The sequence below is a fragment of the Falco biarmicus genome, chromosome 3, assembly GCF_023638135.1.
Source record: "Falco biarmicus isolate bFalBia1 chromosome 3, bFalBia1.pri, whole genome shotgun sequence".
NCBI lineage: Eukaryota > Metazoa > Chordata > Aves > Falconiformes > Falconidae > Falco > Falco biarmicus.
In genome coordinates, this window is record NC_079290.1 from 60815578 (window position 1) to 60841451 (window position 25874).

The 25874-nt window shown below is 43.5% G+C and overlaps 1 protein-coding gene across 6 annotated transcripts in view; it reads left to right on the forward strand.

Annotated features, from left to right (window-relative positions):
• Positions 1 to 25874, forward strand: part of MTCL1 (microtubule crosslinking factor 1) — a 118919-nt gene that overhangs the window by 48801 nt on the left and 44244 nt on the right. For 3 of the 6 annotated variants that reach the window (XM_056332287.1, XM_056332283.1, XM_056332285.1), the window contains exons 4-6: positions 17615 to 17674; positions 19775 to 19849; positions 23632 to 24957. In XM_056332287.1, coding sequence (XP_056188262.1) covers positions 17615 to 17674; positions 19775 to 19849; positions 23632 to 24957 — 1461 coding nt within the window. The remainder of the gene's footprint in view (positions 1 to 17614; positions 17675 to 19774; positions 19850 to 23631; positions 24958 to 25874) is intronic. The other 3 variants (XM_056332288.1, XM_056332284.1, XM_056332286.1) reach the window with 1 other exon arrangement.

Here is a 25874-nt window from a genome sequence, read left to right on the forward strand (position 1 = left end):
CTCATTAGCAATAGACTCCTGAAATGCTCTCTCCCGCTTTTTCTTTATTCTGTAGCTGAGCACCCTACTGCTTGGTAGATCAGCATCTGAGGAGGCATTGCTGGTCTTTTGAAACTTTAAATTGAATCCTGTGATTGCACAGTATTCAGGAAAACATGGAGTGCACTGATGTCCTTCTGTCAGGTGGGTAGGGATTAATCAGTCATCACTCAGGCAGAAAACCCCTGGGAATCCAGCGAGAGCTTCAAGGGCCCAGGCCAGCATGGAACTGTTGTCAGACAGGTCTGCAGATAGGGTGGAAGAGTGTTTTACTATTCTTGTGATGCAGAGATTACAGGCATTTGCAGAGAGCTGGGACTGTACATTTCCCTACCAAATGCCGTGATTGACTAGCACGCTCTCTCGCTTTTCCAGAGGTGTCTTGGAAGAACTGGTAGGACACGGAAGAGTGAGTTTAGTTATGGACTAGATCAGCAGCAGCTAGGGCAGACCTGAAGTAGGCTCATTAATTGTTAGAATCATAGAATATCTCGAGTTGGAAGGGACTCATGAGGATCATCAAGTCCAACTCCTGGGTCTTCATTGGACTACCAAAAACTAAACTATGTGACTAAGAGCATCATCCAGATGCTCCTTGAACTCTGGAAGGCTTGGTGCTATGGCCACTTCCCTGGGGAGCCTGTTCCAGTGACCGACCACCCTCTCAGTGAAGAACCTTTTCCTAATGTCCAATCTGAACTTCCCCTGACACAGGTTGATTCAGCTGTTGTAGTGTTACTTCCAAGTATAAACCTGTTCTAAGTGTTTATTATCTCTTAACTGCTGTCATGCCACTCTCTCCACTTACACAAGTCCCTGGTTGCTCTTGCTTTTGTCGCCACATTGGCCTTAACAACTGATCTCTTCTTGTGGTCTTCCCTAATGTGGGTTTCCAGACCACAGTTCTTTTCTGTCCTGGGCTAGGCCTTCCCCATGTATCCGTTTCGAGATGAAGTGAAAAACCATTTGGGGTGGGTGGGGGTAGTGGTGTGTGTGTCTAACCTTTGCAGCCTGTCCTACTGGGGTTTGGACACCGCAAGCTCTTGGGAAGCCACTAGAAGCAACTAATAGAAGTGACTTGAAAAAAACTCCTCCACCCAAACAACCAGAGCATCCTTTATGGTCTCGTATCCAGAAGTGGAGGTCACCAGGGAAGCACAGGATTCTTGGGGGGGAAATGCTTCTGTCCCCACGATGGCATGCCTGTTTCTCTGCATGAGTTTTCATACCAGTGGCAGCCTGTTCTACTGAACTCAACACACTTATCTTTTTGAAGGCCCTTGTCTTTTGTTAGAGCTTAAAACTGGAAGATCTGAATGGCTGTGACCACAGGACCACAGCTGAGAAGTATTTGCTCAGTGCTATAAACCTGACTGTTGTGTTTTGTGGGGAACTTCTTATCTATACTGCATTTTTTACTTTTTCTCTTCTCTTCTCTTTAATGCTTCACATTCAAGAAGACAGCAGTATAGAGTTACATAGAGGAGCACAACTGCACACACTGACCATAAAGGTGTAAAACTGGCATATTACTGGTTTGACAGGGCTTTGAACCAACCTCATCTCTGTTGGCAGCAGCTGTATCCTGGCTGGCTTATGCCAGGTTGCACCCATTAACACCGATGCTGAATTTGGTTCATTTCCAGGATAGCTCCCATAATGTAAAATTACATATGTGTTTGCAGTGGTGGGGAATATCAAAGGCAATCAAAGAATAAATTATGACTGCTATTTGTGTAACTGATATAATCTGAAGTATATTTATTTGCAATACGTGTCTGCTTTTTAAGTTGTGCCAAATTATGCACAGATTTTATCCCAGGATAATAGTTTTTCTAAATGCAATGTAAGATAATTACATGATAGCTGTCAGCTGATCTTTTAATTTCTGTTGCCTGGAGAGTAATTGAGTGACCTTAACTATAGCTGTTATTCTACATAAAATACGCAGTTCTTTTCAAAACCCAGATTTAAAGATTAATCATTGCAAAGATTTAATCCTTGTAACAATCCTGTGAAGTACATACATGGGCAAACAGCAGTCTAGAAGTTAGGTGATAGAAAAATTGGTGTTAAAGTAGAAGTCCACATTCTTGTTTACCACATCCATGCTTATGTCTGCTGCTGGCTATCTGTATAGGGTAGAAATAGACCTACAGAGAAATCAGATTTGTGACCTCTCTCACAGAATAATCTGCTTGTTCTGCCCCAAAGTGGGGGTAGTCCCAGGACATTTTTCTTCCTTTTTCTAAGTGTCTGCCTGACCTTTGCAGCTGAACTTTTGGACTCTGCTGACCGTGCAGCATCTTCAAGGCTCTGCAAAAAGTTCTACATAGTTTAGGCATTGTTTGCATCATGAATATCCAATTGTAGGGAAGGAGAGAAAAATCAGTATTGCTTTTTTTCTTTTAGCAATTTTTTACAACTATGGGGCAAAGATCCAAACACATATGCACAAACATCCAAACATAATGAGGTTTAAAACTCATGGTTTGGAGAAATTTGCATCAGCAGTGTGGGCTCTGGGCCACTTTGTTGCCAGTTATCCCTTTTTGTTTGGCTACTGCAATGTGCAGCTAATGCGTCATGTGGGAGAGGACAAAGAGACTTCAATGGAGTCTGAAATTTCAGCTAATCTCTCTGCGGTGAGACACTGACAGATAGGAAAGATACAGTAGTATCATAAGGAAACAAAATTTCAAAATTTAACAATTACCAGAAAAGCTGAAAATACCAGCCTATCCCTAATCTGGAAGCAGCCATCTGACAGTATACTACCAAGCTAGTAGCCTAAGAAACATCTCAAAACTGCAGGATTTCCTACATTAAGGTTATTCTATTTTCATTTTGAAGACTGAAATAGCCAAGTAAAAATGTAAGGGCTAGCAGTGATATTGAAAACTGTAACCCCTTAGGTGACATTATTGCAGTGTTGTACCCAGAATATTGATTCAGAAAAGAACTAGTTGGTTTTCAGGCTCTGTTTTCATGATCAGTGGTTGAGAAAAAAAGGCTTTTGAATCAAAAGATTCGAATAGAAACATTCAGACTATAAAAGCCTATATGCATTTGCATTCATTGTTAAAATCCATCCAAAAGGAAAATACTACTTCTGCAGATTATTCCCGCATTAGACCCCATGCAGTTTCTTCTTGTGAAATATATCCAGAAGTGCTGTTCTGCTCTGGGAATGTGTTAATGCAACAAGCAGTGGTGGAGACATTGTTCCTTCCATGCAGGATGCAGGGACACCTGGCATCGCTTCCAGTCTCCAACGCTTTTGTAATTAAAGCCTTATTATTCTTAGGAAAATCAGAGTCCCTTGACTTCTATGGAGAACACTATTTCCATAATAAATTTAGGAGGAAGAGCAGTTGGTTCAGAGGAAAACTTGTCAAAGCTGCTTTTTAAAATACCTAGTGGAACTCTGATCAGCTGGTAGCCTGGAGTATTCTCAGCAGACTATTTGCAGGCAGTACTTGCAAAGTTTTAAAAGTCTCTTCCATTCCCTCAGCTCTTACCCTGGGCTCAGGTCTCTAGTGTTAGCTGGCGAGCATCCTTCCATTGCAGGTTTATTGTGTGATTGAATATTTCAGCCTGGGATCTTAAAGAATATGTCTAGCATTCGTTGTGAGAACTGCACGGTATTACATGTGAGTTTGTGGAGAGGCTCGCTGGTTAAATTCACACTTATTTTGAAAAGCCACATAGAAGTTAGAGGGCAGAAGAAAGAAAGAAGCGCCTAAAGAGAAGAAAAGTGGGGCCAGAGGAGAGCATGTCATTCAGAGGAGCCGTGTGAAATCTGACAAGTGTGCATAAATATTGGGCCTGCCCATAATAGGGCTGTGATTCTGCAGTTCGCACTGAAGTGAGGTCAGTGGGATGCTTTGCATGACTAATAATGAACCACTCACATCAGTATATGCAGCACAACTTCGGAGCCTGAATAGCTGCAGATACTATAGAGTCACTTTGCTGTGCGGAAATAAAAACGGTTATTGAATTTTTACTGTGGGTGGTAGGGGTTTCATATTTTTTAGTATTATTTTTGTCTTATTTGGGGGCAGAAAGTTTCCTATTTTATGTCTCAGTAGTGCTGAATAGTGTTCAAAAAGTTTTATTTTTAAAGAGAATCCCTGCTGAATCGCTTGGAAGGAACATAGTTTATCTTGCAGTATCTGCAAGACCTTCCTGGAATCAGCAACAAGTGATACAGAGCATACATAATGCTGTACAGAGCCCAGTGGCAAAAAAGCAAAGTTTAAAAAAAAGAAGTATCTTCTTTAAGCACCAGTCAGAATCGATCGTTTGCAATTCCTAAAGTGTGAGTAGTTTTATTATCTGAAAAGTGGGAGGTGATTTCGGATAAGTATATGCCTTCTAATAAAATTGGTAATTTATGCCTCTTAGAATTGAAGGCTGCAACAAGCTTTCATTTTAGTTTTGTTACAATGGTAGACTACTTGGTTAAAACCTACCTTTTTTATATTGACAGGTAGGGAAATGTATAGGCAAAGTCTGAAGAGGACTGACCCAAGTGAGTTTTGGTTCCAAATCATTAAAAAATATCTCAATTAGAGTTTTATTTTGTTTAACTCTAAATCTACTTTTGCTTAAACTTTGTCTCCTTCTGAGGCACAAACAGCTTTTTCCAGTTTTCCCATGTAAATGAAAACATGTTGGAAATTCATACTTCAGTTATACACAAAAGAAAGAGAAAATAACAAAGCTGGGTTAGGAAATTGGATGTTGTTCAGGGCATTCAGGGTGGCCAGGAAGAGCTTTTCTGGCTTTGACACTGGTGAGCCAAGTAGCATGGGGAAGTGTGTGTGTGCAGCAGAGGGACAGTGCTGCGTGCCAGGCTGCAATGATGCTGGGTGTTGGAATAGCATGGAAAGGTGCAACGTGCTCATATGTATGTGCATACCTGTGTGAGAAAGAGCACGTGTAAACATGAGGTGAAGGTTTCTAAGTTTCAATGAGCTCCTTTTTTCTTTGTTTTTACAACTTCATGTCCCCTTAATGAATTTGCAGATACACAAGTGTTGAACAGTCAATACTTTTCAAGCTCTTTGTGTACACTGAAAACTTTTGCCTTTTTTGTCGCTTTTTTCTTTTTCTTCTTTCTTTGTTTTTTGGTAGGTGGGGGGTCAGGTCTTTTTCAAAGAGGCAGTGTGCATCTCTGAGGGCTTTCACTCCTCACTCGCCCATCCCAATACGTGGGGTACGACCTCCCCATCATGCACTGTGTGTAATAACTTGTGCCAAATGCACACCACAAGGCTTTCAAAAAAATAAAAGCCTTAATATACATGTGAGGCTCTTTCAGTTGTGAGGGCAAGGGCACTGCATCTCCTGCTTTGCATTTAGAGGCAAGACACTGTAAAAGGTTCAGGAGAATCAGTGTCTGGAGAGGGGGCCTGGGGTTTGCCACAGTTTAGAGATTCATTGGGAGAAAAAGTGGGTGCTTCTCCATTTCAGTTGATCGAAAGCCTGCCTTAGAGCTCCCTTCAGGGCTCCTGGGAGCCTGGCAAGGTAGGGCAGGGGGAAAAGGAAAAGCAAGGTTTGGAAGTGATGTCTTGGTTGAGACCAGCAGCTAACTACCTGTGGTTTTATTAGGTTCTATCTCCCAGTATTTTATGTGTCAAGACTGCTAGTATCTTAGAAAATAGCTGCCAGAAGGGTCTGGGGACTTAAGGTTTCCTAAACAAGGAAAAAAACCAACAACCAAACAACCCACACTGATATTTTTAAGAACAGAATAGAAATGCGTATTTTGTCAATATCCTCCATAAAAACTGTGATCACATGAAATTTTTGCTGCTAATCAGCAGCCGCACTGGAAGATTAGTCCCCTAAGCAGTTTCATTCCCCTTCTTTATTGGTCAGTGGGCAGAGCATGCGCCCAGGCAGTGACTGCAACATGCCTGCTTTAGGACCACTGGGAATTCAAATTATGTGATTCTTTTGATGTGGGAATCCTTAAAGCAGCTAGTCGTGTCCTTACTTTAAGCACTGACACTGCAGTACCCTCTGAGGGAGGGTGTGAGAGTGGGCCCTCAGCTAAGAAACAGCTTACCTGTGAGGAGCTGCTTTTTCCAGGTGGCTGAGAATGCAGAAAGAAAGAGCGAGCAATTAATTAAGTGGTAGAGAGAAACAGTTTTCATGTTTTAATTAGAAAAATGAAAAGTGCATGGATTTCCTCATTGTAATAGTTTCTATCATCTGAGAAATAATGATCTAAAAAAATTGTGGGTCTCTGGCAGTCCTTCCACTGGACTGTCATTATTCACTCTAATGCATACATATTATTCATAGTCATTAATCTTCTGCACCAAGGCTGAGATAAAGCCTATTCTGCTCTTAGTTGCTGTGTTTCAGGTCAAAAGCTCACCCATTGATGCAGCTCAGACATTTCCATTTTGTTATTGCCAAGAGAGTAACAGCTTTTTGGGAGCCCTTGTCTTGACCAGTGGTAGAGAAAGAAAATTTAGCTAGACGGTTTGAGGTTTTTCCTTTTGCTTTGTCCTTCTTATTTTGTTGCTAGTCAGAGAAAAGGTGAGGATTTATCAAGTCCGCTAAAAAATCTGTACTTGCTGTTTCTTCAGGTTTCACAAAATAATCCTAGATTTGTATTCTTGCCTGTCAGACTTAGTATGGCTTCAGGATGTGACCTGATCACCTCTTTTCATCAGGCATCCCTGCTGCCTTAGTTTTAATCACAACAGAACAACCGCAGTCATGGATTAGTGACCGTGAGATACCTCTCTGCAGCAGCCCCTGTATGCTGTCCAGTCTCCTACAAACTTCTGTTTCAGAGAAGACAAGAGCATTACACTGCCTGAGGCCTTAGTCCAAGCTTCAGTGAAGTTAATGAAAATGTGAGATTTTTTGAAAATATTATTAAAAAGTGGAGATTGGTGTGGTTTTGCCACAGAATTATATTCCACGGTGGTATCTGGTATGTAGCCATTTATATATGGTTAAATCCCTGTACTTCATATGCTGATTTGTAGTTAAAAAAGTGCCTCCTTTTCTTTTTCATCAAAAAGTATAATAAAAAGATACTTCCCCTGATATTTTTGCCCAGCTCGCAGTCCTCAGCAGGAGCATGCCATTGTTGCTTTGCTCTTCCTCAGTGCTTTGCAAAGCTTTCCACGTATGAAGAGGATCTTTGGAGTAGGCAAATCAAATACAAAGCACGGGAAGACGTTCCTGCTCTGATGTACTTCAGCATGGGAAGCACCCAGAGATTAGAAGGACTTTGGAGTTACTGTCTAAAAATTATTTTTCAGAAGCTGATTCTTGAATCATCTTCAGACACCTGTGCAAATTGGATCAGTAAACTTTTCTCTGTAATTTATGTGGCTTGGTGTATAGCTACAACCAAGGACACACTACCTGCCATCGGCTTTCAGGGACTTATAAAATTGATAGTGCTGCTCACCTTTTTTTTGAATTTAATTCTGTGTTTGGGATTGGATGTGCAATCCAGATAGCTGGAGTGGGATTTTACCACTTCATTGATGAACTGTATATATTCTCAGCAAAACATGCATTTCACAGCAAGTACATAAAAGTACAAAGAAAATTATAGCCTTTGAGAGAAAGGCATCAAAACCAAGTGCTGTCTGTCTTCATTTGTTATCATAATGATTATCATAATTAAAATACTGTGTACAACATCTCTAGGGTTACAAATTCAGTACTGGGAAGGTTAGGAAGTGGTAGAAGTTTCCCAAGCAGCCTAATGCAGTGCAGACACAGTCCTTTCTTCCTTGCTGCCTTGGCTCAGGGCTGATCGTGGCTGCTGTGACATTTCCTGCACTGCTCAGGTAGGTTCTCCAGTTTCTGGAGGGTACAAGGTTTCTTATGCAGAAGAAACTCCTGATAACCAGCCCGGGCTCTGTGCCGGCAGCTCACCCCACACAGGGGAATGGAAGCATCAGGGTGTTATTTGGCATACTGATTTTTTTTTTTTTTTAATGTTCATCCATATTGCCATTTTAAGCCACTTGTCCTTGGTTAGGTATTAGCAAAAGAGGCAGAGAGAAGGACAGTGGGACAACTTTTCAGAGGTGAGAGATCCCTTCCTATCAGGACTACTTAAAACATACACTAAATTGTCAAGAAGAGTGATGAAAGTTGGAAATTATGGATTAGACTAAACAAAAATGCAGCAATAATATACAATGAGGAGAAAGAACACATGTCCCAGCAAAAATGACCTAATCCATTTTTGTAATGTTTCACTCACATAACAGCTTAAAGTAAGGAGTGGTGATCCAAGTCCCTTAGTCACGTATCCTAAAATCAATGATTTTTTGCCTTGGTTTATTGCTACTTGAATGGTCTGGAAACTAAACCTTCTTCTGGTTTAAGAGAATATAAATAGGTCATCCTCTTACTTCTGTTTTGGAAAAACAGATAGAACATTGTACTTCATAGCAAGTCTAGCTACAAGTCTAGTACAGCAGTTAGGCCCCAAATAGTGTGCTTTTAGAAAGGGATGAATGCCAACAAATTTGAAGCTGTGAATTCCTCCTTTGGGCAAGTGCTGAGTGCTGTCACCCCCCCAGAAACCAGAACCCTGAAGCGCTGAGGCACTGCAGTGGGGAGGCTCAGGGCAGTCGGCTACTACTGCACCGAGGGATGGGAAAGCCATCTGTCCTTCCTAGGAGCTACAGAGCAGACCAAGAAGCATTATTGCATCCCATGCTTTCACCTGTCTCTCTAGGAACTGCTCCTAGAGGTTCCTAGAGAACACCCAGTAATGCCCAGTATGCCTTTCATTTTGTGCTTTCATCCTCAGGGTCAGAGCACCCCTCTGTATCCAGAGGCAAGGACTACGAATCCCAGCAAGGAGCGGAGGCAGCTTGTTTAGGCTCCAAAGCAGCGGTAGCGCAGAGGGGCACTGCCCCTGCACACTTAAAGACTCACCCCAGCTCCCCACAAGCAATGGGAATGTGCTCCCATGCAGTCACAGCCTGGCTCCAGGAGAGGCAAAATGGTTAAGGATAACCCAAATACCCACCTAGACCAGCGTCTCCTCAGAAATATGCTTCACACCAGAGTATTTTGCTGTTAACATCTCTGACGCCTTTATAATTTTTCTGTGCATTTTTAATTTTAGTGTTTAAAGCACTGTGTTCCGACTTGTGGTTGTCATACTCCTTTCCAAGCACATCTTTGGGAGGTTATATCCATCATGTAGAATTTTTAATTTGGTATTTACAGGGTTGCTGCTGACACATCTTTATAGACTGGTTTTACTAAGGAACTGCGGCTTTTGGAATTATACTCTCTCCTAACAATTTCTTTCCCTCCTGGCCATTTCCAGCTGCAACTGGGCTCATAGGTAGCCTAGCACTTCTCTCCCATGAGGGAGAACTCTTGTCCTGCAGAATGTGTTGGGAGAGCAGGTGGATGTCACCCTGCTGCTTCTGGAGCATCGTGTGCTACAGCTCACCAGCCGGCTGGCGTGTTCGCAGGCGCTCTGCCCCCCTCTCGTCACCTATGCCTGCTCTGGCCCGGGCTTCACTCTTTCTTAATAACAAGTGCTACACTCTTGCTTGAATTTCATTCCTATAATTGATGGCCTTGTTCACTGTAGCAGAACTAACTTTATTTGTTCTTGAACTGTGAATCCTATGGCTTGCTGAATATGGATGTCTTGGGGTGACCCATCACCTGTTGGCAAATGGTTGTGTGCGTTGAATGACACATAGGAAAGCGTGTTACAGGTAGAAGCTATCTGAGGTTCAAAAATGTCACCAGCTACCGAAGTGTGAATTTGCTGTCTTTTTGCTCTATTTTTATAAACCCCTTTTTCAGAGTGCAGTGTCCTTAAAATTGTGAAATAGTAGACAGGCAACCACAGATTACAAAGGCTATCTGGGACATGTTTGTTGGGGATCATTGCAGTTGGCCTTTAATCTCTCTGCTTATTTAGAATTTAATTTAATACTTTATAGAAACAGCAAGCTGGTCTAATCCAGGCGACATTGAATATGCTTGTACTTTCAGTTGGCTGCTCAAGGAAAATTTTTCTTTCCATCCCCGATGCAAAAAACAATTCTGTGACTGTTGATCTATTAGTGTGGAAAGTACAGATGTTGCACAGCTCTGAATATCTTTCTCTGCAAAAAGGCTTCCAAAAGTATTTTTTTATATACACATTCTATGAGGTTTGATCTTTACACCTATACCTCAAACACTACAGAGATTGCAGAGCTGCATGTTTTCTCCCTCTACCAGTGCCATAAATTGCACCAGTAACCTCCTGACACAGTATGATCTTGGGGATTTGCTCAGCTCGCCTTCTCTCCTTCAGCAGCACCGTCCAAATCACATCTGAGTCTGCTTCGTTCCATTACTGTCAAACTCTCCACTTTTTTTCTCTGGTGTGCTGAAGACTGTCCTGATACTGGGAACCCCCAGCTATTTAGCATTGCTTTCTAAATGCTCTTGGTGGCAGAGAATGAGCGGGCTCTATCTGTGCCATTGAAGAGCAGGTATCTATCTCTGGCCATATACTGCCTTCTTAGTGTTCTGGGGAGAAAAAAAAAGGAAAAGAAAAGAAAAATAAAAATTTATGCCTGTAATAGATTGCCTGTGCTACAGGAAATGCCAGGCTTTGATCAGCAGTAAATGCCCTCAAATTGTTGTCCTTCGGGAATGGAAACTCCTAATCCCCTCTCTGAGCATCACCTGGCCTGCAGTCCAACTCCATAAAGCCAGCCCCAGCTGGCTGCTTGCCAGCAGCTCACAGCTGAAAGGCCTGTGAGATGACAGCAGTGCATTTGCTGCAGTCCCTCAGAAAAGATTGAGTTTTGCAGCCCCTGTTTTGTCCAGAGAGGCTGAGAAGAGCCTCAGCCAGCACAGCTGGACGTGGGGCTGGGCGCCTGCCTCCTGGCAGGGGACACCGTTCCTCTCCCGGCGTGCTGAAGCGTGGCCAGGGCTACAGGTACCAGGTGGGCATCGTTGCATGGGGTTTTGTGGCCGAGGACAAGTAGTATTCCTGTTGGCAAGCCGTTTCAAGAGAGGTCTGTTTCTGTGTGTATATAGTGCCCTGTACATTCTTCACGGGCTGTTTGCTACGATATAACACTAATGAGGTAATTACAGGGATCAGGCGGTGTCAGCACAGCACATACCGCTTGGATTAGGCCTGGCCTTTGGACAAGCTCTTTTGGAAAGGGTGCAAGCTGACATGGCTCACGGGCTGTTTGCAAGGACCGGGAGCAGGCTGGAGCTCGGTGACAGCGGCTCAGCTGATGCAGGGGAATGTGGGGTGCCGCTCCTGCCTCCTGCGAGGAGGGCAGGCAGTGCCAGCTAGCGCATGTTACTGTGGGCATTACAGGTCTAATGTGGTGGGAGATGGACACGGACGCCTGGCAGGAAGCCCTTTGCTGCCAGTCAGTGCTGCTGCTGCTGCCTGGCAGGACTGAGGGACATGCAGCTCCGGGTCCCTTCTGGGGTGCAGGGCTGGAAGCAAGGTGGTGCAGCGGCAGAGGGCCAGCGCATCTGCCTGTAATGTGGGAGTTAAGGGACGGGCACAGTGTGTGGAACTCACATCTAATAGATGTGCAGGCAGAGGGGTGACAAGGCTCAGAGAGACTTGTTTGCTCCCAGCACATGGGCATCACAGCAGTGGTGTAGCAGGAGGGGGAGAAGCAGTGCTGTCTCCAACAATCCACCTGGCTTCTTCACAGTTTTCTTGACCTGAAATAGGACCCCAAAATTTTTTTATATGTTGTGACACGTGATGGTATTTGGATATTTCATGTCTTAACGAAATGGGACAGGTAGGGATTTTTAAAATACATCTTAATGAATTTAAGAAGTTATTAAGAGAAGTGTTTGGGCAGAAGCGCTGCATAAGACAGTGGTCCACCTGTTAGAGCTTAGGATCTCAACTGTCTGTTGCAGGATTTTATTTATTATATTAGTAACATTTATTACATCACTAGGCTATAATTTTTACCAACTGTTACTATAATTATTAAGTAATTACCATGTTAATAAGAATGATTGTACTGGCTTCAGGTCCCCCTGTCAGCCTCCACTGACCAAATATTAAATGGAGTGGTGTGTTGGGAGCTGGATGCAGAGCTGGCCCAGCTGTCTCCCGTCCACCTGGGAGCTGCCATCTAACTCGCCAGGGCTTCAGACACTGGGTGCAGCCCTGCTGCTTCCCTCTCCACAGCACGCTCCCAGACCTGTCACACCAAATTATTTGTAAACACCAAGCCCGTTAATATCACAACAGTATCAGTCCACACACGAAGGGTGCCGGGAAGCCACAAGAGACAGCCGGTGCCATGTGTTAGTAGTAAGAGGCAAAAGAAAGAGGCTCCTTCAAAGCCCCTATTCATAAGTGTACCACAATACAGTAATGCAGCGTTAGGGAAATTTAAGCTGGTGCTGAAAGCTAGTGTGCTTCGCTGCTTTTTTACTCAAGGGATGGCTTTTATCCTGAACTGTAATGCTTATGATATTTCAGACATGGCTTGCTTTGCTAGGTCATGTGAATGATGAATATCGCAGTATTTAGAGGTTTCTAGTAAATGAAATGCACATGGGAATGAACGCAGATATAGATCACTTGCGTCAAACCCAGCTTTATCAGGGCTTGGTGAGATATCTTTTTCAAGGGCTTATAGCAATTGAAAAGCAATTAGAATTTCATTGTATTTTCCGGTTCCATTAACTATCCTGTAGACAGGTATGAAAGTCCACAAGGAAAAAGCTGCCACCGTACTTTCACTGCACAGCTGTTGTAATACAGAAGCATGGGATGGCAGCAAAGCAAAACTTCAGCTGGATACTTGGGACTGAGAGAAACTTCAGGCCTTAAGAAAGAATGGAAAGCCACCCTGTCCTACCATTTAAAAAAAAAGGGAGCTGGTGCAGAAATGGGAAATGCTTCCTTTTCACCATATGGGCAAGTAACAGGACCAGGAAGGAGATTTCAGAAAGCTGCAGTGTGATAGCTAAAATCTGCCCCTCTTAAAGAAACAGGTCCTGGTCACGTTCTTTCAGTGCTGCATTTGTTAGAAGAGTTTATTCATCAGTGATTTGAGAGTGACAGAGCTCTGCACAAAGGGCTTTTTCTTTATCTACCAGACTGGGCAAGCAGGGGTAGCTCTGAAGCAGTGAGATGGAGAAGAATCATGCACCCCCTCAATGCCAGGCTCTGGCAAGCTGCAAAAAGTTGAGAGGAGAACTGCCTGCAGTGGCCAGTGGAGCTGGATTTGTGTGGAGGTGGGGATGTGTGCTAGAGAAGGACCACAGAGATCCCTTGCTTTTTTCATCCTCTGCCATAATCTTCCCATGCGGTCCTGCACAGCGCCTAGATGACACTTGCAGTGGGGTGTTCCTGAGCAGTGATTAGCGATGCAGTTAATGAACACTGCTTTACATCACTTGGGGATAAATCCACCTTCTGACCATCTGTTACAAGTATATCTGGTTTTCTTCTGATTCACTTTCATGCCAAGCAGAATTACCTTAATTTAAATCACTGGTGTTTTGTAGAGAGTAACTGCTATGAGAGAGTTGGTCCATTGACGAGATCCCCCAATGAGTCACGTCCTGTGGGGCAGAGATCAAGTCTCTATGGATGTTTTGTTCATTCTTCAACATGACGGGGCTCAACAGCTAGTAAGAAATGAGCTGTTATGAAATGCCAATGTGTAACTGTGAAGCTGTTAGCCTTGCAGATACTGGTAATCTGAAAGCAGCCTTCTTCACCTACTGTATTTAGAGCAAGTGGATTTGGTCACTTGTGCATTATTATTGTTTTGTAAAGTACTGTCAGATCTCTCACAGGCAGTATTTTCTAATGAATGCAAATGAAAATTGTAATTATCCATTTCAAAGCAATCTGTAGCAAGCCATCATTGCGCACGGAACATTATTTATACAGCTCATAAGCCCCAGTGATGCTCGTGCATAATTCCTAACACATCAGAGTGATAGATACTGCCTTCAGGGCTGGACTTTCCAAGCCAGCCTCTCTGTTTTTAAGTTGCAGACGTTGTCAGTTCAATGGCTGACTACTTGGTTTTGCAGGTTCTGTTTGATGTGCGTATGATAGCAAGCCCACACTGCCTGCAGATGCCAGACTGCACCCAAAATGTCTTGCTTCTCTTAAGAGCAGTGAATAAAGTGACAGGCTGGCAGCTCTTAGGGACTTTTCGTTCTCTCTTCTTATTTTCCAAGTCCTTCTTTTCTGCCACCTGCCTGTTCTCAGCTCTGTGCTCATCCTACTCAGCACCTGCCATAGTATGAAAACCTGAGGCATATCATGTGTTTACACGTATGATTGCACTTAACTCAAACATTATTTCCATGTCTTGCCCAACCTCTAATTCCAGTGCACGGACTGCTGCTTGCTCTTACCCATGTGGGCAGTCTCGCTCTCACTGCTCACTTTGCAGGGCTGTTCTTGGACCAGTTAAAAACATAATTCACTGAAAGACATAAATTATCTCTTCCTGTACCTGCTAGGCTCCTAGGTAAAGTGAAAATTGTGTCTTTTCCTGCTGTTAAAAACTGTGGTCACTACATCCAGTAATCTTTTGGGAAGCTTAACTTTTAAAACACCAGGCAATTTATTACCACCTTATATTAGCTGTCCTTGGTAGCTAAGAGGTACAAGTGACACGCTGCAGTGAAACTGTAAAAGTAGAAAATGTCTAGCGAGTAACCTCTTTCCTAAGAGACTATGTTAACCAAAAGACTAATAAAATCTTGTTTAACCACCATTGAAAAACTTTTTGGTAGACTGCCAACCCTGATTGGTCTCTTGAGTATAAAATTAGTATAGAAAAGTTCCTTCCAGCCTTAATTCGTATCAGCTTCTAACGCCGATCTCCTGTACATCAAAGAGAAATGCTCCTTTATTGCACCATTTTACATTTTAAATCATTCAAGCTTGTAGCATGTTCTACCTACTTCTTTTTGCAGCGGCACCTCTGCCCTTACTCAACTGAAGTATCAGCTATACTGGGTGGTGTTTCCCTGGTCCCACAGTGGTGAGATGGAGATCTGTCCTTGCTCTCATATAGGGGGTTTGGCCAGGCAGTCCTGTGTTGCCATGCCTGTGTTTCTGGTCCTCTACTGACACAAGGAAGGGAGGTTTCTTCCTGTAATCCAGTGATAGCCCCCAGAGGTAAATATCCCATCCTTTTTCTTACACCCAGGACAGAAGGCATTCTCTGCCTTATGGAAATACAAAGCAATCTCCCAGCCTGATCTGAAGGTTGTTCTTATGCAAATCCAAACAGGACAGTGTGAAAATGCTTAAAATGAGGCCCCATCTAGGGCAATGTGTTACAAATTGGATCTGTGAAATCCATTTTTTCAGTGAAGAGTGGAGCTTACAGCTTGCAAAGCCAGATCACTACCTGTGTGTTTCTCAGACTGTGATCCATGTCTCCTACTTACATTTTAATTCCCTTCCCCTTGTTTTCCAAGTGTGATCCTGTACAACAGAGCAAAGGCTTTATTACTTTCTCGTGCACACCATAGCACATGTTTATATCCCCTAGCTTATCAAGCTGGATGTGTCTAAGTGTAAACTTTTGCCTGTAAGTAAGATCAAGAGATTTTTAGGATTTGACACAACATTTTGCATTTCTAGCATGACTGGTAGCTGTTTGCTACAATTGTGCATTGAGGCCTCCACAAAAATTAGTGGCCTTATCCCTGACTCTGAGGGCTTACAAATTAAATGCAGTAACCAGACGAGCTACTCTTGCTCAAGCTACTCTTGCTTGAAACACACGGAGAAGCAGTGAGTGTGAGGGCTAGGGCTATGCTCCTATCTCTTCAACCATAGTGACCCATCTTGCACACCAGGGCATGATGCTGCTGACTGGCGACTGCTTTCAGTTATAGATCTGCTTCCAGAATAGCACTGCATTTAAAAGAAACAAGAGCAAGCAGTAACTGCTTATCCTGGCTAAGCTTGTGTAACAGGTTTTCATATGATGTTTGTAGTGTTTAAAGCCTTTTTTCATTAAACTGTTTCAGTATCCAGAAAAAACCCATTTCTCTTACTCAGCTTCATTAGCTATAGGAAATCACTGGATTAAAGTAGAGAGCAGATTAGCAAAAATAAACTGTAGTATGTTTTGGGCATATGGTGCCGCGTATGAATGGGTTTTAACTACTTAACTGTGTATAACAAAGAGCAGAAGGAGAGATTTGTCTTCCCATGTAATAATTACAATTTGCAGTAGCTGCATAGCTTAACAGTAAGAAACCACAAAGCCACGGAAAGCTTTTGGTTAGGATTTGCACGGGGTGTGTGCGCCTGTGCCCGAGCTTGTGTAGTGTTTTCTGCCAGCTGAAGGCTGGGCACGTAACTGGACTTAGCTAATTAACAGGATGCCTCTCCTTTCCTTTCTTCGCTGGGCTCATGTTTTGCAGCTCTGTGTTACTGTGGGCTACAGAGACCAGGATTTAACCCGTCCGACGTGGGAGCCGGTGCTGGTGTGGGCACACTGCTCTATTGCATGGCCCAGAAGGGAGGCATGCTGTGGGCAAACCCATGACAGCCCGGGCTTTGTCTCAGCTGGAAATTGTCCCCCACAAAGCAAATATAAACAGAAATAGTAAATAAAAGAGGCCATGTCAGGGTGATTGCTGAGTATCAGCCTTCCAGCCCTGGGCAAAAAGCAAGCCAGCTTTGGACTGGAATGACTCCACAGTTTCTAGCTTCCCACTATTTTTCCCTGATATCTGTCTGATACTTCAATCTGCAAAAGTCAAGTTTATGCCTTTTCTAAATAGACCTGTCTCACACCAGTTTGAACTTGGTCCTGACACACAAATCAGTGCAAACACTGGTAACATCCTGACGGTGCTCCACCTCCCACTTCTCAAGAAAACTGTGCTTTTCCATTTGTGTGCTGAGACGTTTCTGAAAACCAAGCAGTGGTGATGACATCATTTCCATGTCTTAAAAAACTTGCTTATAAAAGGATATAAAGATTTGCAAAGCCAATCAAATCTAATTTATAAAGTCGATACAGAAATACCTGGAGAATTACCTGATCTTTATCCAGGCTCCTCAGTATGTTTGCTAGCACAGATTAACAAATAAGGTTGTGCCACATAGCTTAAACATGCATGTCCTTCCCTTTTTCTGGGGGGTTGCTTTCCTTGAGGTTTCCACAATGTGTTTCACATCCACTGTGAGTAACATTCTTGGACTTCTGCCCTGGATTAATCAAACATAAATCATTGCTCCCTGCAAAAAGAAAGTTTTGCCAAAAATTTTGGTGATCGAGAGAAGAAAAGAGGGTGGGTTTTTTTCCCTCTGTGAACCTTTAACTAATCTTATTCCTTATTTTTTTTGGTGGGAAATTTTGTGCATTGAAAAATTCACTGAGAAGGCCCTGATCATCTTATTTTTTTAGTGATTATTATCAAAAATTAAATCCCCAGCTGCTCAGGAGAGCATTCTTGATTTCTCCTAAATTAGTTTTGTAGTGGTGAGCCCTACCAAACTTGCAGACTTTGTGTTTAGTTTATCAGTAACTCAGTGTTGCTTCTGTTGCAGAGTTCCCTGAAGAGAAGAGGCAGCAGAGAAATACACAAAGAAAAAAAGACATTTACCCAGGTATGGTTTTCACAAATGTGCAATTTTGAGCAAAAATCACATGAAAAAACCCTCAAGATTTCTTTTTACAGATGTTGATAGGACCATCAGGCACATTATCTAGAGTGCAATTAGGCCTTAATCTACTGAGACCTCACAGAGATAATGTAGAAGCAATTTAGGACACAAGTGTGATCTCTAAAAGGTTCAACTTCTGAGGCTCTGTTGTGCTTGTATCCATAGACTCAGGCTGCAGGTTTTCTACAAGAAGAGAAAATCACCTTGCCTCACAAGGTAATTGGATCACAGCTTAGGGACTAACTAAATTTATACACAGTGCCAAAGATTTTGTGCTAATGAGCGTCTTGGCAGGGAATGCACTTGGCACACTGCAATGACACCCTGTGAGCTCTCATGTCACAGCCCAGGGTTTGATCTCTCTCTAGCATTAGGGAGGCAGCACGTGAACCTGTGTTCCCCCAAGCTGAGATACAGCACAGAGCCCAAGCTACCCACTCAGTCTCCCTTTAGACCCTAGTTTTAATGAAAACCCATATGTTGACTCTTCTCAGGAAAGTGGTCTGCCTGGTTTCCTCTGCTTTTTGTGTTGACTGTAGGAGTTAAAGCTTTCCTCAGCACCCATATGGTTACCGTTTATAGCCGGAGAGATGGGGATAGTTTTTCACCTCACTGGGAAAGGAGCCAAGAGCGACATTATGCCTTCCTTAGAGAAAGGTTGCACCTCCCCTGCTGCCCCTTCAGCAGGCTTAGTGTAGGCAGCAGGGACCTATAGGTTGTCTCTGAGTCGATGGAGTTTTAAAATCCATTGATTTGTAGTAATAACTATAATAAATCATTAAAATATGTTGCACTTGAGTGGGTAGGGCAGGCAGCTGAGTGGGCATACCAGGGGCTCGTGGTGGTCAAGGGCTGCAGCTTGCTTTCCCAGGACACAGCAAACTGAGCATCCCCACTGAGCCACTACAAGCATGGCTTAATCAGACCTCAAAATGGGGCACTGGGCTTGCTTTTTGCAGGGCATGCTACAGAGAATTATTTAAGTTGTCAGTCAGCTCAGGGAGTTTACTATTCTGCAAGTCTGTAAAATACATGGATGAAATACATATATGCCCACAGGTGTGTAGATTACAGATGGAGCTACATGAAGACATGGTTGTGTCCACTGGGGTTTGTGGGCGGCACTGTCTTTCCTTTCTTTATTCCTGGAAATACAGAGCAGTGTCGAGGCAATAGATTCCTTGTGCTTGCTTCCTCTGCCTAAATCCAGTCATTAAGAGCAGGTATAGTTTGCCTTGGAAAGCCTTAAAAAGGACTTCACAAAATTAACCAAGTAACCATGGGTCAGCTCTGCACCACTCATAACATGGGGAAGTGATCCCAGAAACCACCTGGGAAAAAAAAACCCACTTTTATGCTGTACACAGACACTGTAACTCGTGCAAGCAAAGTGTTTGGGCTTGAAAATGAAAATCATTGCAACAGCACTGTGCAAGGTGGCTGTTCAGTTTTCTTCAGCAAATCTTTAGGGCAGGAAAGGCTGAGAAGCAATCTTAATATATTGATATGGCCCAGCCTATAAGTGCATGTCCTAGCTATCTCCCAACTCTAGGGTGTTAACCAGAGCTGTCTCCAACCCCAGATATCCATTCAGAGGTATGAGCTGGTTGAGACTAGAGTGCACCACAGCAGGTGCCCAACCTGGTCAAACAGCTGCTGGGTCCTGGGGCATGGCCCAGAAGGGTAGGTACGGACACAGCACAGGAGGTTCAAAATGCTGCTCTTCAGTAACAGCCACCCTAAATACTTAAAATAAGCTCAGATACCCATTACACAGGGTGAGTTTTGTGAGTGAGAAGCAACCACAAGCTTGGATTCGGTGCATATGCATGTTTACAGATATATATAACATATGGCAAGAGTGGTGTTTTTACTTACTGAGAGCTCATCATTAAAATTAGCTGGAACATCACATCCACTGCAGGCACACTGAGTAAAGAACGCCTGTGAAACTGATTGTCTTAAAGTCGTGTAAAAGCAGAATTCATAGTAGCGCTTACCGGCCTCCAGCAGTATTGAAGAAAAAAAGTTTTTATTCAGCAGAATTGCAAAACGGAGCTTCTTGGAAAATACCAGGCACCAGGCAAAACACAAAGAAAAGTGGTTCTCCAGCGCAAGGTAGGAGTGCTGGCACTCAGCCAGATGCTTGGGTGCTGGTTGTACTGCCCTGTCACCAGACTCGCAACCCCAAAACCGCTTACCCGTCTTCTGCCTGGCAACTCCCTGGAGCCGATGGTGGTGGTAGAGGAGGTGGCATTGGTCTCTTATCTATCTTTGTGTCTTCTTGCCAGAAAAGAAATATCATATTTGGGAATTTTTGATCAGCTCTTTACTCTCATCACATCATTTACATTGCATAATGAATTTAAGTTTATTTCTTCCCTTTACGTTTCATTTCTTTATCTCCACATTCTACATTTGTCTAAATTAGACTGCAGACTCTGTAGGGAGGGATCTTTTTTTTTTCATTAACATCCCTCTGAAGTGTCACACAAAGCTGTAGTGCTATTGCATGCAGATAATCACTATCAGGAATCACCAGTTCCCATTTATCCTTAATGGTCTTAAAGTCCGTGATGAGCACCATGACTGACGGAACATTTTTGCACTATTGCTCCTTCTTTTCTTTCTATATGGTGTGCCCTACATACGCTTTTTCAGAAAGCATCCACATACTGGATGTGTAATACAGCCTGACTGCCATAGCCCAGATTCAGCCCCTGGGATTCAAGCTTCTTGTTCTTCCTAAAAGATGGAAAGACTATTTTCCCCCTCCCCTCCCCCTTTCTTTTCATTCATGGTTTAACTAATAATGACCTATTCTTAATTTCAGTGATTTGGCCTCCCTTAGTTTCCCCTGTATGTCCAAACTCTACTTACCTGTGTGGGTGTCTTGCCCTCCTACTGTTTGTGCTTGGTTTCAACTGATCAAGAAATTGCTGATATTTCTGTGCACAAAGTTTCAGAGGGACAGATGCATGAAGGTTGGAGTCCTGCCCTTCTGGCATGCTCAGATCTGGCTGATAAATCTCTCCTGACCATTCTTTTCCTTTGGAAAAAAGCTGTCTGGGGAATGGGATTTTCAGTAGTCATGTTCCCTGGCAGAGAAGCAGGGAAGATCTAGAGCTTTCTCATCTTTCCGGATGGAATCCATATTTAGTAGGCGAGATTAACCTCCATCAGCTCTGTTGTTTTGTATGAGGCTTGTGTTTGTTTAATGACAAAAATCTCGTTTGTTTCAGCTCTTGCACAAAGCAAAACTTACAAATGTGATTTTTTTTTTCCATAGACAAAACCTAGCAATAAAGCAATGCTGCTGTAAAAAGTTAATGGTAGTTTTGTCCTGCTAGAATAACGCGCTAACTCTGCAGACGCATTGAGTCGTGCAGTGATGCCGAGCAAAAACACTGGGGCCCTGACCCCAAACCCATTGAAGCCTTTCCCTTTCCTTCAAAAGCTTCAAAATGCTGAGTGTGTTGTCCTGAGTGTGACTCGGTGACTGCCTTTTATATTGTTTGAAATGCCGTGGGTGCCGGGCTGTGGCCCCCAGACCGCCGGGGAAGGGCTGGCTCCTGGGGGGAGAGGGGTGTGGGCAGGCTGGCCCTTCCCCACGGCATCGGTCCAGCTGTGGAAGCCAGGGAGGTGCGAGGGGCCAGCCAATGCCACCGATGGCTGGGCGCTTGCAGCCAAAGGCAGACAAGAAGCACAAGGAAGAATGCTGGATTACAAAAACGGAATAAGGGAATTTTCACGTGTGATTATTTCCAAGCTATTAACAGATAAAGTGGAGTAATCACCCTACCTGGGAGCTCTGACGTGCAGCACTGCTCTGGCTGTAACTTTCCTGTGATCTTTGTATTACCCTAAAAGCAAAACCTACAGCTGCGGGGATAAACTGATTCTCGATGACAGGAAAAACAGAGGTAATGTATTGTGCAGCCCTGACCAAAGATGATGCTTTAATCTTACAGCCTTATCCAGCCAGAGCAACCAACCTTCAGAGTGACTCCAGTGGAGGCTGCATGGAGTTTTGCTAGGTTTTAATCTGATACTTAATTTGCAGTTTCGAGTTATAAAGAGAAAAGCAATTTGCAAATGTATGTGTGAAAAAGAGGTGTGTGTATATCAGGACATGAAAGAGAGGAAAGCAAGCCCATCTTCTAGAGGCTCTGCTTCTAATCAGTTATATGCACCTCAATTGTATTCATAGGAAACTCACATTTCTGGTGCCAGAAACATGATGACCAGAGTTTTAGTCAGGCCACTGATCAGTTGATTGCAGGTGTATTTGACTCTGGGTTGTCACTGAAAACCACATATTAACAGAAACTGTGGCTATTTTTTACACTATCAGGTTATTAGTTTAACATTGAGTTATATTCAGATAACTTTTTTGACTATTTAGTATTTTAAAGTCCCAACCTGCACCAAGCAGAATCAGTAAGAAAACTGAGTTTTCAGAAGTATACAACCAATTACTTTTGTGGCTGTTTAGTTATTAATAGCTGAAATTAAGACATAATTGGTATATATTTAAGTAGAATGGGGAAAATTAATGTAGGTAACATAAAAGACAATGTTACCAATGTGCAATGATGTGTACATTAGAAATCAAACAATTTCCTCAGATTGCTGAGCTGTAATTAGTTTTGTATGTTGTTTGTTGGGTTTTTTTAATAGCCTGATCTGGATTAACAAAGTCCATCATGTTTTCTTCTGGATTTGGTTGCAATTATTAGGAATTATAACTAAATGGTGCTTGTGAAAGATAACAGTGCTCCGGAGACTGAAATGAAGTTTCCATAGATAATTGCACATATGTCCACATGGCCTACCAACAATGATAAAATCTGCTGTCTCAAGAGATCATCTTTCAAAGCCTGCCTTCCATTATGCTGCTAATGCTGATAAATGTGTCTCTTACAAGGCCAAGTGCCTGCATCTCCATGACAATTCATGAAAGTGATTCATGCAAAGAAATTGTTCATCGGCTTAGAATTTACTTAACCTTGTCTCTTATTTCAGCACAATACACACTGGAGTTTTCATTTGAGTTGAGATGCAGTGCTTTAAAATGCTCAACACATGAAAAAAAAAAATCAAGGTCTCATTTAATACCCTGGTGCTTCCTGAAAAATGCAGGTTTTCACATGGGATGGATTTGGATATAAACACAGTTTAATGAATTTTTCTTTCCTTTCTCACATGTTTTCACCAATCTCCCTTGTGAACAGTTGTCCATGCCAGAAAGTAGTGATCACAGTCTGGTCCGTCCTAATAATAAAGGCAGCAGGGACAACAGTATGCTTCCTATTTGGAAAGCGAATTAGGCACTCTGGCTATTTCACAGCATTGTGAGATCAGAGTAATTAAAGTCTTCCTTTGGAAGGCAACCGTGCAGTTTAACACACTTTTTTTGTGTTTTCTAGCAGAAGGAGCCTGAGATTTGGGATTATGATGAGCAAATTCATCTGAGTAGCCTTTGTTTCATGATGCTGAAAGGGAGAAAATGTATCATTAAACAAAAATGGAACAGAAAATGCCAACAAATCATGGAGCCTTTTCATTTGAGTCATTATTTTCCACAAAATTTGCACAGTATTTGAGAAAAACTAAACATTACACTGGCACTCTTGCATCACTGAACACTTGCACAGGCGCACTTGATTTCCACCACCACCACCCCACTCTTTAACTCTGGTCAAGCTGCTTTGCCAATTTAACCAGGACCAAGGCATGAAATGTGTCAACTGTGTGGTTTGCGCAGCTCTGTCTGTGTATTGTTTGCATACCTAACAGATACAGCTCAGAGGGTGGGGAGGTGGAGATTTTGGAAGATAAGCTACTGATTGTGCTTCTATTATAATATAATCTTGGGGTGGGGTGATTATTCTTGGCAGGAAGACAGCGCTGATTTGAAGTGCCAGCTCCAGTTTGCCAAAGAGGAGGCCACGCTGATGCGTAAGAAGATGGCCAAACTGGGGAGGGAGAAGGACGAACTGGAGCAGGAGCTCCAGAAGTACAAGTCCATCTATGGAGACGTGGACAGTCCCCTGCCTACTGGGGAGGCAGGGGGTCCACCCAGCACCAGGGAGGCCGAGCTGAAGCTTCGTTTGAAGCTGGTGGAGGAGGAAGCCAACATACTGGGCAGAAAAATAGTGGAACTGGAGGTGGAGAACAGAGGGATTAAAGCTGAGATGGAGGATATGAGATGCCAGTATGAAAAAGAGTGTCTCAGCAGGGACCACATTTCAAGCATTCCTACCTCGCCCTATGGTGACTCCGTGGAGTCGGCCACAGAGCTGCGCCGGCACCTGCAATTCGTGGAAGAGGAAGCAGAGCTGCTGAGGCGGTCGATCTCTGAAATCGAGGATCACAACAAGCAGCTAACGAATGAGTTGAACAAATTCAAGTTTGAGCCAGGCCAGGAGCCGGGCTGGTTGGATGACACGGCGTCCAAGTGTGGTGGGACCTTGCAAGAGGAGCTGAAGTCGGCCAGGTTGCAAATCAATGAGCTGAGCGGGAAAGTGATGAAGCTCCAGTACGAGAACAGGGTCCTGATGTCCAACGTCCAGCGTTATGATCTTGCTTCTCACCTGGGCCTGCGCACCTCCAGCCCCAGGGACAGTGACGCTGACAGCGATGCTGGGAAAAAGGAGAGTGATAGCGAAGAGGGTCGCCTGCCCCAGCCAAAGAGAGAGGGGCCCATTGGGGGTGAGAGTGACTCTGAAGAAGTTTATGAGAAGACGTCGGGTTTTGGGAGTGGGAAGCCGTCGGAAGTCAGCGACCTGTGCTCTGCTGAGCTCATGAGAGTGAAAGAGGACACTGAGTCTTTAATTAACATCAAACGTGAGGCTGAGCGGCTCGAAAGGACCGTGGACCGCCTTATCACTGATACAGACAGCTTGATTTATGATGCAAAGGTGCACATAACCAGCAGCCCATCCACTGAGCAGGATTTCAGAAGTGGTGAGGAAAGGGGAGAAGATAAGCACGAACCAGAGCTTCTGGACACCGTCAACTCCAGGATGAAAGCTTTCCGGAAGGAGCTGCAGACCTTCCTGGAGAAGGTTGATCATATTGGAGAGGGCCTCAAGGAGCAGATGGAGGACCTCTCCCCTCTTCCCCATCTCACAGAGTCCTCCAGTTTTCTGTCGACAATGACGTCCATGTCCCGAGACTCTCCCATTGGTAACCTGGGGAAGGAGTTAATCACTGACTTCCAGGTAGGTTGGCCTCTTGTTTGCCTTCTTTCTGTTTATAGTTTCTCTTTCTTTCTGGCATCGCTACCCTAGAGCTAATTTTCCTCACAGCTGCTTTGTTATGATTTCAGACCTGCGATGTATTGAAGTATGTAATGTTAAAGAAACACTTTTAGGTTTTACTTTCTTTTATTTGTTTGCACAACTCTTTTGATTCAGAGGCGGTTCCTTGTGGCAAAAAGGCTAATCCACTGATGCTATAGTGATCAGTCTTCTTTTTGTCTGTAACAGCAATGTTTCCCCGTGAAAGAGGAGATTAATTTAAAAAAAAAATAATCTGATGAATGTAAATTAGCAGCCTTGCTAAGAAATGTGAGAAGGTCTTTATTATGCTCTCTCATAAAAGGGTCAGGCGTGTTCTCAAAAGCCTTGCCAAAAGAACCCAACCGAATGCAGTTTTCTAAGTGATGTGTTTTGAAAAGCCTGCTTACAGCTCACTCCCCTAACCGAGCAGCGAGTGAGAAGCTCTGTAGCCAGCGAAGGACTGCCTTGCCTAAAGCGTTGCCCATGGGCGCATGTCTAAACTGCCACAACTGCCACACTGGATATGGCTTTTCTGCACAGCACAAGTAAGGAAGGAAGAGCCTTGTGTCCCGTATCCTTCATGACTTGTATGCTTGCTGTTGGTTTGACTCATGCATCCTCATTGCATGCGCCTCATAACCAGTGTTTGCATTCTTTTTTCCTCTCTTTCTCTTTTTTGCTTTTCAGATGTTTCAGCCCATCATTTTGCTCATCCTCATTTTGGTTTTGTTCTCTTCACTTTCTTATGCCACTGTATTTAAGTTGGTTTTTCTGTTCACGCTTTTCTTTGTCTTGTAGTTTTTCAGTCGTCTACCTTACCCATTTTTGTTTTCTTTATTCCCTCCTGTCCTTTTGTT